This window comes from Musa acuminata, chromosome BXJ2-8 (assembly GCF_036884655.1).
Source record: "Musa acuminata AAA Group cultivar baxijiao chromosome BXJ2-8, Cavendish_Baxijiao_AAA, whole genome shotgun sequence".
Classification (NCBI taxonomy): domain Eukaryota; kingdom Viridiplantae; phylum Streptophyta; class Magnoliopsida; order Zingiberales; family Musaceae; genus Musa; species Musa acuminata.
The window spans coordinates 50,129,763-50,144,318 of record NC_088345.1 but is presented as its reverse complement, the minus strand read 5'-3'; the positions used below and the strand labels follow the sequence as shown (position 1 = coordinate 50,144,318).

The following is a 14,556-nucleotide window of genomic DNA, read 5'->3' as shown; positions in this document are numbered from 1 at the left end:
GGCCACCATCGACTCAATGCAAAAACGAGGAGCGGAGCAACTTGGGTGTAACTTGGCGAAGTACCCAAGCCGCATGAAGGGAGCCAGCATAGAAGTTGGAACATGGAGCAGAGGCACAGTGCTTTCCCTAGACAGAGGTCAAGGACATGAACTCTTGCAGAGGCAGGAGTAGAATCATGCTGTTCCATGGGTCCTTCATTCTGACAGAGCGGACTCATCTTGCATGGTGCCAAAGATGAAAGGAGCTTCGGGGCACATGCACCTTATCTCGGAGGAGCATTTGATGGAGGAACTAAGGCGACTCAATTTGCGGAGGCAAAGTTGAGTTCAGAAGGCCTTAGCACGGGGCAAGAGGACGCAGAGGCGGGTACTCTTGAAGAATATGCCACAGTGTTGTCATTCAAGTTGCCATGAGGGAAGCGGTGCGCAGCGGAGATTGTGCTGGTAGGGGCAGAGGCCCAGGATCCAGACAATGGTGCACAAATTACAGCGAGGTCAGTGGACTTCGGGAGCTACTAGGCGACGGACTGTCCTAGAGCGGTGCTTCATCTAGGTGTGACCCAAGAGTGGGTGGATGAAGGTCGATTGCCAAAGGAGCGAACAAAATCGAAGGTGGAGGAGACCCTGCGATGTATTGGCAGAAACCACACATGGAGGGTTCACAATTCGAGTTTATTCCACAAGGATCAGAATGCAATGGAGATGTCACCAGGAGGCGACATGGTGCAGCGGATCGTGGTGGGACAGTTCGTGGCAATGCGACACACACGACATAGTCCCGGGAGGGACTGGATCATATGGAGGTATGATCGGGAGCTACTGGGAGCTCCACTTCGGTGAACAACACGACGGCAAGAAGGGCTATGGATTCAAGGAGTGAAGGCAATGGTACCGCAGAGGCGGGTCTTCCGTGCGTGCATCGAATTTTACTTCGGATGAAAGCCTTGGTCATCAGCATATGGGGGCTGGGTTCCACCAAGGGAAAAGTTCGAATGCAAGTACCAGTGAGTTCCATGGGAGGAACTTGATCATGCAGAGGTATGATCGAAGCAGCTGGAGAGTTAGACTGCTCCAGAGCTCATATTCGCTTAAGGGAGCCCGGCAAGTCAGAGGACAAGGCCGAGTAAGCGAACGTTGCTACCAAGGAAGCTAAGGAGAACAGAATCGGTGCAAACCCTACAACGTGATGGCAGAGGCCATGCATGGGAGTTGCAGTCTGTCTTTCCATCGACCAAACAGACTGCTTGGAGAACACAGAGGTGTTGAAGCAGGAGGTCGAAAGGGGCGAGGAAGCGACGACAAGTCCAGAGGGACTTAGCTACCCAAAATCAAGCAATCAGTGAGAATGGAGGTGGACTCAGAGGAGTGTCACGAAGGCATATCTACTGATTGTGAAGAAAAGGGATGTAGATGCGAGGCGACGGATAGTAGTGCCATGGGCATGGCAGCGCCATGGTACCGCAGAGGCGGGACTTCCGTGCAAGTCATTGATCCCTTGCTCTCATGGAGGGAGAGCGCTTGGTCGTGAAAGGGGCCGAGGAGGTGGAGAATGCAGAGGCAATCTTCAAGTACCGAGACAAGGCTGAAGGGCAGAGGCCGAAGAACTTCGTAAGACCGGTGTCAACAAGTTTCTCATCAAGATAGCCGTAAGTGAAGGACTTCGGGTCATGCAAGAGTGCACGACCAAGGAACGAAGCAAGCAGTACGCGGTGCTGTACCTTTGCTACTCAGTGGAGTAGGCGGCAGAGTTGATGGAGAAGACGGTACAATCCCAGAGGCGACCTCATCTATCAGAGAATTACTCCAAGTTGGGGTGAAAACTTCCTACATTCCAGAAGTTCAATGGCATTGAGAAGGTGAATCACAGTAGCTAACTCAACGCAAGGAGTGCAAACACTTCAAGTGCTTCAGAAGTGTGAGCAAAGAGAAGGCGAAGACCAGTAACCAGCTCGATGCATGAAGTACAACCTCGAGGAGGCGGGCGAAGTCAAGTAACCTTTGCCTTCTCAACTCTTAAGAGAATGGGCGAAACCGAGTACCCCAGTTCTCTTATCTATCTAGCAGAGGAGCTCTGCACAAGTTCAAAGACCCTTCGAAGATAATGGAAGACAATAGTTGTCAAATCCTCACCAACGGTGATCAGTGCTACTGAGAGTAGATTGTCCGCCTCATTTCCCAACGAAATGCCAATCAAAAGCGGAAGTGATGCGAACCTACTTGGATGTGACAACTAACTGAAAGAAGAGTCAATGAGCAGATTTTGTGGAGGAAGGACCCAAAACGTCAGAAGTTTGCGAGGCGATGCTCGTTAAAGCTCCAACAAGCATCCACCCAGTTCAAGCAGCATGTGAAAATTTTGAGAGACTGGCGCAGTAAGGATGGTCTTTTTCCTTCATTTGGGGGATCCGCAAGAATCAACAATGATCAACACAACTCAGCCAACCCCACACCAGAGTCAGAGTCATTGGTGAGTTGAAGCAGCATGGCGGATCAAAGGTTCGACTACTCAGAAACAGCAGCGGAGAGCAGCTGGGAGCCAGGAGGCGCATTGCAGCTAGAGCAGAAGATTGAAGACTCAGCAAAGGCGAAGAGTTGCAGTGTTCACAAAGGCTTCGACGAGGACGTCGAAGGGATAAGTGGGGGAGAATGTCACGGACAAACTTCTAAACAAGGTGTTTGATGTAATGCTTATGTATGTCCGTGTCGTTTGGCATGTTCATGCCTTGTACAGAATGTAAAGGAGCGGCCGAAGGCTTAATAGTCCCATTTTAGTTGGGTTGGTGGCCTCTTTAGGCTTGTAAATAAAGGTTGTGTCATGTAGACACGTGCGAGAGCTTTTCGGTCTGTAATGGACCATTTTACCCTTTGTTGTGCCACTGTTCAGAGCTTGTAAAGTTTGTTTGTAATTTGCATTGTCTATGAAGTGTTTTTCGGAGATGTTTGCTTGTGGATCCCGTTGGAGGCGTTCTCTCTAACCCGTTCTCTCTTTTGGTGGTCCTAAGGGACAATGGGAGGCTTCGGGGAGGCTGACCTTTGCGGACGGACGCGTGAGGGTGCCGCACGACTTAGGCAAATCCAGCTAAGGTCGTGACAGCTCGGTATACCGTACCGTACCGGTACCGAGCCCAGGTCGAAATACCGGTACGGTACGGTATTGCGAACCTTGGCATCAGCTGACTTAGACTAAAATTTACCCTTGATTCATCACATGAATGCATACTGGCGTTGTAAAACTCAAATCTTCACTCAAGGCTTAGGTGCCCACCCCAACGAAACGAGATGCTCCTGAATATATAATCACACACACACACAATTATATTCTAAGCAGTGTTTTCAAAAGAAGTGAAATTTAAGGTGGGTTAGTGGGCACTAACTGCTAAAGCAGTTTTTTTTAACAGTTGTTATATTCTAAGCAAGGTATGCAGTTTCGAATAATACCGTCCGTACCGGACGGTACATATCGGTCCGTCAGCTGACCGGTACACGGACCGCCCATTACCGGAAGATATATATATATATATATATATATATATATATATATATATTTATTTATTTATTTATTTATTTTTATATTTTTTTTTAAGCGACATCGCGTCACCTCGATGACATCGCCAGGAGAAGGATATATATATATATATATATATTAAAGGCGACGTGACATCGCCTTTTACAAAAATATTTTATATATAAAAAAAATCTTTTATATATAAAAATGAGGCGACGTCGCCGAGGGGAGAAGATGACGTCGCCCCGCCTGGGGAGAAGAGGAAGGCGACGTCGCTGAATTTTATATATATATATATATATATATATATATATATATATATATATATATATATATATATATATATATATATATATATACCGCTCGGTATACTATATCGTACCATACCGACATTTCGACATTCGCTCAGTACGGTACGATATTTCAAACCTTGATTCTAAGCAAGTGTTCTAAGTGGTGTTTTCATATCAATGTCATGTTCCTGCCTAGGTGAACTTAGAACTTCTAAGTTCTAACTCCTAACAGTGCACCACCTCAAGCTGCAGAAAGTTAGTCAATGAAAGACTATTACCTATAAAATGAGAAAGAGAGGACCGAGGAGATGGAGAAGTAACCAGCGAAAGGCTGTGGAGGAAGGTGAAAACCAACGGCAAACAAAACCAGAGATGGCGGTGAAGTGCCAACTGGCAGCAGACAAAGTTGCAGATGGTGGCGGACGAAATGGACGAAGCTGCAGCAGCGGAGAAAGCAGACGAAGGCGGTGATCAAAGCAGGAGCTGCAACAACGAATGAAGGCGACGGATGAGGAGTAGGGTCTCACTTCGCTTGTTTCTTTCACTGGGTGGCTCGAGTCTCGCCTCACCTCACTCAAGTGCTTTTAGAAACATTGGTATTGCCTTGTGATGCACGACCTCTGTCGAACATCCATGGCCTTCCAAGAAGAATGTGCAAAGCAATTCTCATCTACTGATTCTCAACAATGTAGTCCAATCTAACAATCCATGCAGTGCTGACTGTCAGACGTTTTAAGAAATAGTCCAACACTGATTTTGATAACCTATCAAACTTGTATGGTACCAAGATACCGAGCTCTACTGCAACCTAAATTTCTCGGTATTACTGAAGAATACACTTTAAAATCTGCTGTGTAGTGCGTACCAAACGATAGCAAGTTATATGCTCCATTAACAGTACTTGGTCGGACCAATATATACAGATCAGATTTGAACTATGCAATCACCTTCTTTGTACAAACAGAACCAAGAAAGTGGTAAGGTTGCTCTGTAGGCTTCACTTCTATTTTAGTCCATCCATAAACATAGCACAAAAGCAAGTGGTAAGGTTGCGCTTGAGGCTTCACTTCAATTTTAGTCCATCCATAAATATAGCACAAAGGAATTATCTGTGCTTCACTATCAATAAGAATTCCACGTATTTTCACTCAGACAGTGCACTACTCTTAAGGATGGACTTCCTTGTCCATGCAGTGGACTTGGATCTACATTTTAGGCAGAAGGGGTGTCACACCTTATGCATGACTTGTTTAGTCTCATAAGCTAATACGAGCATAGACTAAAAATTTTGTTAAGATAATTCAAATGACAGTCAGTAAGCAACAAAAAAGACTTCTTTGCAAGTAAACATTCTAAGTCATAGCTTAAAACAAAAGTCAGACAACTACATACCGACACATATCTATCAGTTCGACCAAGTACTAAACTACTAATAATAAATGATCATTTGGTACCAGAAATTTTTGTTTTTTTATTTTTTTATTTAGTGACACCAAGCAGTTCTACCACTCAGTGTCATGGTACCATGTCGATCCAATAGGATACTGAAACCAATGCTGGAACAATATTTAATATCTTTCTCTATGGATTTGGGCGAAAAAAGCAGCTGGTTAACCACCAATGCCCCTTTTTTTAAAAATTATCTATCAAATATTTGTGAGTTCCTGGATGATAAGCTTTTGCATGGTTTATATATATCATTTACCTAGATCATTGATTCTCCATTTCAAACTATATGTGGAAAGATAGTACTATTGATTTTGACAATCATGTTTCATAATAACCAAACATCTAAGAAACACAAAACACCACCATTAAGGGGAAGAGAAATACCAGCTTCTCATCAGGTCTCATAGCAGCAGTTGGAGTGGGTGGAATTCTAACTTCTTCATAGCCACTACGATGTGATCTTGTAGTTCCTTGAGGAAGAGCACTGACCAAAATAGAATTGATCCCTTGACCAGCTCCAATTAAGTCATCAAAAGGTTGTTTCTTCTCACTTGCCAAAAGAAGAGAAGAAAAGCTTTCAACAGGAAAATCAAGTGTCCCTCCATATTCTCCCACCCGTTTATTACGTTTCTCCTCCTTGCGACGAAGTTTATCAATTTGCCTTTCAGATTCAGTTTTTATAGTAACCTATCACAGCTCCATAAAATTATCAATCAAGTATTAAATAGATGAGATTACATTGTTGCATAACTTAGCATACCTGGGTGCCATAACTAGGCATCTTAGGTTGACTGTTTGAAGACATTTTCTCAGACTTCAACATAAGTAATCCATGCTGAATGGCTTCAACAAGTTCTTTGCGATGCTACATAAAAAGAGGGTGAATCAGAATCATAATCACATTAGTACATAGCAACCACATTATAGATGGAGCAATTAAAAAGGAGAAAAAGCTGTGGAACAAAAAGGAAAGCTCAATAACCAACTCAGCTAGTTCTGATAGTGTTGAGTTTCGACTCTCTTAACAGCTAGTTCAGATATGCCGAGTGTGGACTCTCAAATGAAGACTTCAGAGACATGGCGAAAACAGAAGTTCAAGCTATGTCCAAAGATCTAATAAAGACTTCAGAGACATGGTGAAAACAAATGTTCAAGCTATGTCCAAAGATCTAGATTCAGATGGGGATTACCTAAGCTTGCATGAATAGAACAACTAAAACGAGATGTTTGGAAAAACAAACAGCAGCAGAACCCGTTAAGTATCAACGAAGTATTACAAAGCCACCAGTGATAGTTGGGAAAGTTCTTGATGTTGTGGATTTGCATGTCATACTTAATCCTGAATTCCTGATAGCATAAGATATAAATTAAAACAGCAAGTAACCAGTAAAATGAGACTGTTTTCTTTATTAAACCATAATAGCTTCAAGATTATCCAAATGCTGATAATATAATTATAATACTACAGCTACCATTATGCAGACTACTCTAAGGATCACAACTTATCATGAATAGCCAAATTCAAATTGAAATGAAACAACTAGGAGTAATTGATGAAAGAAGGAGAATGCGCTACTCTTGAACTTTCAATAAACCAATCTTCCAAACTGTCTCATTCATGGAATAACTACTTACCCTACGTAGATGATGAAAACATTATTAGAGCAAGATCAGATCACATTTGCATACCGACAATAGATCTTGTACTGTTTCAAAGGCACCATCGCCGACAAGGTCCAGAAGATCACCAGCTATCTTAAACCAAGAAACTCCCCACATTGTTAGAATTCAATAATTTTGACAGAGCAAAAAATTTGTTAACTCAAATGAGAACAAATTAAGTTAAATGACTTATGTAGTATGGACAACCAAATACCTCATCACCAGCTTTATCAGATAGAAGCACCCGGCATAAGGCCATAGCAAGTTCGTCTCCAGATAGCTGTGATGCACCATTCTTTACAATGAGATCACATGCATCCTTCAGCCATCTTAAATTGATAGTTTTTAGGTCAGCAGTTAAATTATGATCAATATACGCCATGTGACCATTACGATTGGCATCAAATGAAGCAGTCTTAAATTGAAAATCACTTGTCAAGGATGCACCATTTTCCAATGGCACATCGACAATAAAGCGAGATGGAGCATGGAAACTAAGGTTTGAGCCAAACTCGCCACGATTGTCTCCATGTTCATCTGCCCCTAAATCCTGGCCAATTACAGCTTCACTGGAAGTATTCTGAAGAGCATAAATCCTCTGAGCTAGAGAAGCCACTTTCAGTAGGACTGTATCTTGAATATTATAACCAACAAGTTGTTGCAACTCGATTCTGAAGAGCAAGTAGTTTCAGATATTATTTGATAGTTATCATAGAGATATACAAAACTCATAACTTTCTTTTGAGATCTATTATGAATTTACAGAAGTCCTCGACTAACGAATCTGGGTATAGACATTAAATGTATTAAGAGCAATGTATGTTGCATTTTTCTATTTCTTCTAATTTGACTGCCACATAAGCCAAAAGTAATATCAGATTGCAGCATTTAAACACTTTTTCTCTTGCCTTGTTAAGATCAAAGACCAGTTCTAATTATCACCCTTTTCATCCCTTTTATTCATCTTAATTTTGGTTTCTGTTCATGTTTTAAAGTTTCTTATTTGACAGGTTTCCTTATTCCTTGTGTAGAATAAAATATCAAAATAGAATCAAAAGAAGAATCAACAAGACAAGAGATAATTATAAGATAAAAGCCTCTCTGAAGTCTGAACATCACCTACAGACCATCCCTCCAATGCATCAAATCTTAACTCCACAAATGTCACATAAGGATCAAGGATATAAAATTTCAGTAACATCAGCCATGTGTCTCCTCCTCCCTGTCTCATGCAAGGAGATCGATGACCAGTGTATGTGCACAAGAGGGCCCCACTTCACCACAGCAATAACTCCCCTCTCCCGCAGCAGAACCTCCCTCTCTCTTATCTGCCTCCCCCTTGCCTTCTCTCTCCGACAGTGCAACTCCCCCTCTCTTCTCTCTCTCTCAAAGCGATGCAGCACCCCTCTCTCTTCTCTCTCTCCATGTGGTGCAGCACCCCCCCTCTCTCTCATGACAGTGCAATAGTCAGCCTCTATTCCTCCACATACTCTTGTCAATAGTAATGTAAATTCTTGTTAATAGCAGTTTATCAAATTGTGTTATTGTTAATTTTTTGTTCTTAATCTTTTCTATAAATTTATATTGGCAAGCGCATAGCGCCTCCTGCATTTTGAAACCTTGGCACCTTTTAGCTCCTAGCATTTTGATATCCAAATTGGATGGTATTTGCCAATCTAACAGTCTGGTCTAGTTGAGCCTTTATTCTTTTTTATTTAAGGTCAAACTCTCTCTCTCTCTCTCTCTCTCTCTCTCTCTCTCTCTCTCTCTCTCTCTGTGCCCACCAGCCAGTACCGGCCCGAGTACCTCTCATCCTCCACCCGTTCAAGGAACTGAATACCCAGCATACTATGTGTCAGTCTGCCGATATGCAAGATTATAAACCATGGTCCAAATCCCTTTAAAACAAACATATTACAAGCATAATAGAAAGAATGAAACAAGCACTAAAACTAATTAGAACTAGTTGGTGGTTACTTTTTCTCTTGGATGATCTTAGTGATACTACTATCGATGTCAGGGCGACCAAAAAGATCATAAGCAGATTTTGCCACTTCCCGAAATTCCTCTGAGGTCACCTCACCATTTATCAACTCAATAACAGAACCAACATATTGTCTGTATGTTTGGCGCAATGCATCTGAAGCTGCACACAGAAAGAAAAGACATTTGATAGAAGAAGAAAAAAAAGAAAAAGTGTCGATAATTCAATTCACAAGCAAGACAAATATATAACTAAAATCATCTAAGACATCCACTCAACTAGATCATCAAAATTTCACTGTTTCATCGTTATACATTTTCTGAACGTAAAAATGACACTGACCCAAGATCTTATGAATCATAAATCAGAGTTTATTGAAGCTAAAATACTGTTTCCTTGTTGACTGGAACAGAATGAAATGAATAGCCATTTTGAATTATCTTTCATGCCAAATGTTGCAGAAGGAAAGTTAAAGCAATAGGAAAATGCCATCACAATAATCATGCAAGTTGTCTTGTAAAAGAAACAAAATGGCTAAGAGCATGGTAGAAATTCCTAAATAGACAAAAACCTGCATATGAACACAGTACATGTCAACTGATTGACTTCCTTTCTCCATTTTTCTTTTGCCCAAACAAAGGCCTAGATATTATGTTTTTTAAAAGTAGATTAACTGTCGTCATTATTTACTTCTTTAAAATACAAAAGAACTATTTTGCAATTCAGTTCACAATAATGTATGAAACTATCACTAGAAGTTCTAAAATACATGAATTTCCAATTCAGCTGCCCTTTAAAAAATAATCAAGGATAACTCATAAAAGGATAAGTATATAAATCAAGATTGCAGTAACAGCAGTAAAAAGTTAGAAAAAATTTTGTGTACTACATATTGCTCTGCAATGTAAGCTAAACAATCTAAGCTGAATTAACACTTAAATGCAAGTCATGGTATCAGAATGTTAGATTAGATGTTCTATCTATTAAGCTATTAGACATGGAAGACCACAAAAAGAGAAGAGATACCTTATTAGAATGTTCTCACGGCTAACTTCTACTGTGTCTGATATTCTCTCGACTGGGGTTTAGACATTTTATTTGGGAGTTAATCACGTAACTCCCAAATATAAGAAACCAACTAAGTGGCTGACTCCTACAAAATAACCATGAACCACTTTGGTCAGTGTTAGAACCATATCTGGATTCAATGTTGACTCCGTTTTCAAATTCTAACATGTTGCACGACATTCTAGTTCCTTACATCTTATTAATGCACATTCATTCTACGAAAATCACTTCCAACATGTTTTATCTTTTTTTCTTGTTAATCCTTACACAACAGGGGGAAGTTCTGTTGTCATCCTAAAACAAAATAGTAAAAAGAAGTAAAAGAGCGTAACACCAAAATAATAATTTTTCCCCCTAGACTTTGGCATATCTTAGTAAATCTGGAACTGAGGGTGAGTTTTTGGGATTAGCTCACCCTGCAAGGTCTCAACCCTCTGGCCCAGTCATTGTAGCATATGTGCCATCCAATGTATACTGGGCAAATATAGCTTAACATGATCCTGAAACTCCTTCATCTTATCACCAACAATGTGTTCAGGGTTCAAAACTCAAGAAAGAAAGTAAACAGAAGAGTTCACTCAATGCAGGTCTTTGACACCTTATGGCATGAACACAGCCATGCACCACCTATGTCCAGGTTTCCAAAGCTAGCCTTCTCTTCCGTCAAGATTCATGGCATGTCAATCACTAATGAGGTGCTTCACTATGTATCAAATTAAAACACACGCTCCACTGCTTGTGTGAGCCACCATCATTTCCTTTAGGCATCACTCTTGCAGAAAAACTCATTAATTGTCCCTACCACCTTAAAAGAACCAAGGTTCCTGCAAGTTCCTTCTAAAGTACTCCAACGATCCCACAAAATATTTATTTCTAAATAAGTCAACTGTGATACCTGTTTTAGTTAGTCAATACGAACGGAGAATTAAAGTGGTTTATATGGCTAGATAGGTCTACTGCCATTAACTTGGACTAAAACATTTAGGATCAGTAGTTCAAGCATTAAGTTAGTATCCATCAGACCGGTTCATGACAAGTGGTATCAAAGTGAACCTAATACTGGAACATGGAGGGGCCATATCTATGGATGGGGCAAGAGCCAAACCACCGCATGGAGTCACCACTAAGTTGAGCCTCATATGTGTCATCATAGGGTTTGAACAAGGGTTGTGTTTGGGCCTTGACAAGGACATCAAACTTTATTGCACCCTGATTATCCTATATCAAATGTGGGAGGACAATTTGGTGAGAAAGCCATTACACACTCTACAAACTTGTACTCGAGACCATAGTTTTAGCAAGCCTGATTCGTATTTACCTACTCCTGCTTAGAAATTCTCATATCATCTACGTTGAGAGTTAACATTTGGAACCAATTCACCTTAGAAGATAGCTTTTATCAGGTAGGGCGATTGACGAAAACAACAATCAACTGCTGAATGATAACATTCTTTTACCTTCATCCCAGCGAGGAATCAGCTTTCTTGCAAGTTCCGGCTCATCGTTAGTCCTAACAAAAATTGGAAAAAGAAAATGCACATGACTCAGCGTCAGAACCAACCCCAATTCAAACCAATCAGATACGGACACTAAGGAACTCAGCACTAAAAGAGTTTGAAAGAAGGAGAGAGAAAATTTTAATCCACCTTCTCGATTTTAGGCTTTCTAGGATCCTCTTACGGCGGAGGTACGCCTCGTCGACGTCGTAGGGGCCTCTGAAAGAGCTCGTCAACCGCGGCAAGGGGATCAGCATCGCTTATACTCACTTCTTGTAACCTATGTCGATTGCCCCTCGAATCGAAACTTTCGGTTCTCTTCTTCGATGGGAATAGAAACCCTACGATTACTGGAAGCGAGACGAGAGATGGGTTTTAAGGAAGCGTAGAGATCGCCAGAGAGACGGGAGCTCTTTGGGAGGAACGGTTGGGCCGACGAAGTGCGAAACAAAATCAACGGATGGTACCAGGTGAGAGAGGCGATTAATAAACAGCTCCCGAAGCGGACCTGAAATGTCGAAACCCGAACCTAATGGAAACGGGTCGATACTTGCACACCAAGGATCCAAATTCAACGGTATCGGCGTCGTGGGGCGGATCGAAACGGGTGGGTCGGTTTCTCGTTTTTGTTCCTCCAATTGGACTCTGTCAAATTGGACTTGATCTGACCCGACATAACCAAACGCCTGTTCGAATCGATTTGTTATTCATGTTCCATGTGTCATCATTTTTTTTATTTTTTTACAAAAAATAAAAAATCAAAGTAGAAATTTGATTATGGAAACTTATATGTGTCTTTATTCTACGGCAAGGCAAACTTATATGTGTAAATGGAAATTTATTGATGGATAAATGGCCTCGGTAAAAATAATAATAATAAAATACATTAATAATCAAAATGAGAACGTGGCGTAATGTAGTTAAACTGGAGTTTCTTTGTGTATTTATTGATTTTATTGTCAACATCAAATTAAAAATAGGTGACAATGAAATGTAAAATAACAAAATAGATTTTATATGTAGTATTAATTATGTATAAATAGATCAAGTATATCATCAATAAATCGAGTGTTTAAGGTATAAATTATAATTGGATGATGTTTTGAATCTACATATGTACTATCAGTTTTGACTAAAAAAATATTTTTATTTATTAAGTAAGGTCATGATTAATTTTAATTAAAAATATTTTTGGTGATCATGTCCGAAATTCGTTACAACCCATTTAAATTTTAAGTTTATGCCCATGTAATTTTTTATTATTCCAATTAAAGCATATTTCCATTTCATGTGAATTTTAAAAGTATTGGCTAAGGACCATATTTCTTATGTAAATTATTTCTTATGCTGATAAAGAAGTAAACATTTTTCCAAATAAATATGTATATCTATAAATAATGAATAGTCATAAATAAATAATTATAATTTATTAAAATTAGGTAGAAAAATAATTACACCAAGAATTACAACAAGAGCATTAACCAAAATATTAACTTAAAATGATTAAGAATATCATTCATTATCTAATGACGTGACGTGTATAAATATTTTTCAAAGTCATAATTTTAGTGATATATTTTTAATTAAAATAATCATAACTTTATATTACTGGAGCATAATTTCCCATAAACTAAAATTTGATAATTAATATACGTTCATTGGTGCAAAACAATTAGATGACTCATGTCTAGTTGGCATCACATCAGACAATCTCTTATTCAACCGTTTATAATTTTGGCCATTAGGCGGTGAAGATGTCTTACTTTATTTTCCGATAATGATATAATTTCTTCATGAAATCTAATATAGTTTTTGATTGGTTCCTTTTATGTCGTGGCAGAGGGTGTCAGCACAGCTTTGGTTCGGTCTGGTCTTCAGTGTGCAAGATCGTCAACGTCGATGCTCGGGCTACGGAGATTGTCATCTGGTTCGGTCGGGATCGATCGCTAGCTTCGAAGGTCGGGAACTCCCTTCGGTTGATCGCCTACTTCTTCAGCATCGGTCCCTGCACACAGATCAAAGTCGGGAAGGGGGCTTCCGACTTCGACCCTTTCGAAGATCAAGTTAGGACTGAGTGGAAAAGTCAATCTCCCTTCTTTGCGACCCTACAATAAGCTTTTATTCTCTTGCAGGGGGGTCAGTTGTACGTGTTGTGATAGCTAGGCAATGGTGTTATACCTGGTGACGCCCTAACTTTTGCGGGCTCGCATCGTTCTCGGTCGATGTCGTCCCGACTTTTACAGGATGGCACTATACTTGAGTGGCGTTGCCTGGATGGCGGGGTATTTGGTCGGCACCATCTCGACTTTCGCGGGATGACGTTGCACTTGCGTAGCGTTGTCCCGCAAAGTCGGGCAACACAGTACTTGGTCGGCATCGTCCCGACTCCCATGAGATGGGATCGTACTTGGGTAGCGGAGTTTGTTACGTTGATCTTGATGTTGTTGTGGCAGTGCATAGTGGTTCGAGGGTAAGCTGTCAAAATATGCTCTATCAGTTTTATATTAATTAATATATATATATATATATTATTAAAATGTTTGCCATTATGGAATAGCACACTACATCAAAATTCTCTTTGCTGTGGTAGTCTGAAGGCATTTTGAAGAGAACAATACAAGAAGTCTGATAACTTTTGTGGAGGATCACAGAATTGACCAAGCCACAAGGCGGAATCGGGTCCAATTCGTGCAACTCTGTTCGTAGCACCAAGACTTGGCTGCCACTGCTGTCATTCCCAGTCGTGGGCCCTACTTGTCTTCTCCGATAGGACAGTGGTGATGGCGATTTTTTCTTGTAGAAATGTGCCACGTTTCTCTCCAGTGCTCACCAAAATCCTGCCATTTCATGTACCGCGAGATTCTTCGGGCAAGACCGTCTACCTTCTTTGGTGAAAGCAACTCTTCTTCTTCGAGCGTAGTCCGGGATAATGATACTTAAACAAATAATAATATCATTGATCGGGTGATTTTGAAGGAGGAAAATTCTGAAATGATAATTTATTTGAGTTAAAAAGCAGTATATAAGAAAATATAAAATATAATATGATATTAGATCAGACTTGTTTATCCCATCCACACCTCCATGAGCATCGAAGTG

The 14,556-nt window shown here is 40.5% G+C and overlaps 1 protein-coding gene across 4 annotated transcripts in view; it reads right to left on the bottom strand.

Moving 5' to 3' along the window:
• LOC135620041 (DExH-box ATP-dependent RNA helicase DExH14-like) overlaps window positions 1-11,910 on the bottom strand; it is a 43,666-nt gene extending 31,756 nt beyond the window's left edge. For all 4 annotated transcript variants that reach the window (XR_010489604.1, XR_010489605.1, XR_010489606.1 and 1 more), the window contains exons 1-7: window positions 11,608-11,910; window positions 11,419-11,471; window positions 8,887-9,055; window positions 7,124-7,580; window positions 6,937-7,002; window positions 6,008-6,112; window positions 5,632-5,934 (exon numbers count right to left, since the gene is read on the bottom strand). Coding sequence is in view for 1 of the 4 variants with exons in the window: in XM_065122637.1 (XP_064978709.1) it covers window positions 5,632-5,934; window positions 6,008-6,112; window positions 6,937-7,002; window positions 7,124-7,580; window positions 8,887-9,055; window positions 11,419-11,471; window positions 11,608-11,714 (1,260 nt within the window). In the remaining 3 variants the exon portion in view is untranslated. The remainder of the gene's footprint in view (window positions 1-5,631; window positions 5,935-6,007; window positions 6,113-6,936; window positions 7,003-7,123; window positions 7,581-8,886; window positions 9,056-11,418; window positions 11,472-11,607) is intronic.
• Between the last annotated feature and the right edge of the window lie 2,646 nt (window positions 11,911-14,556).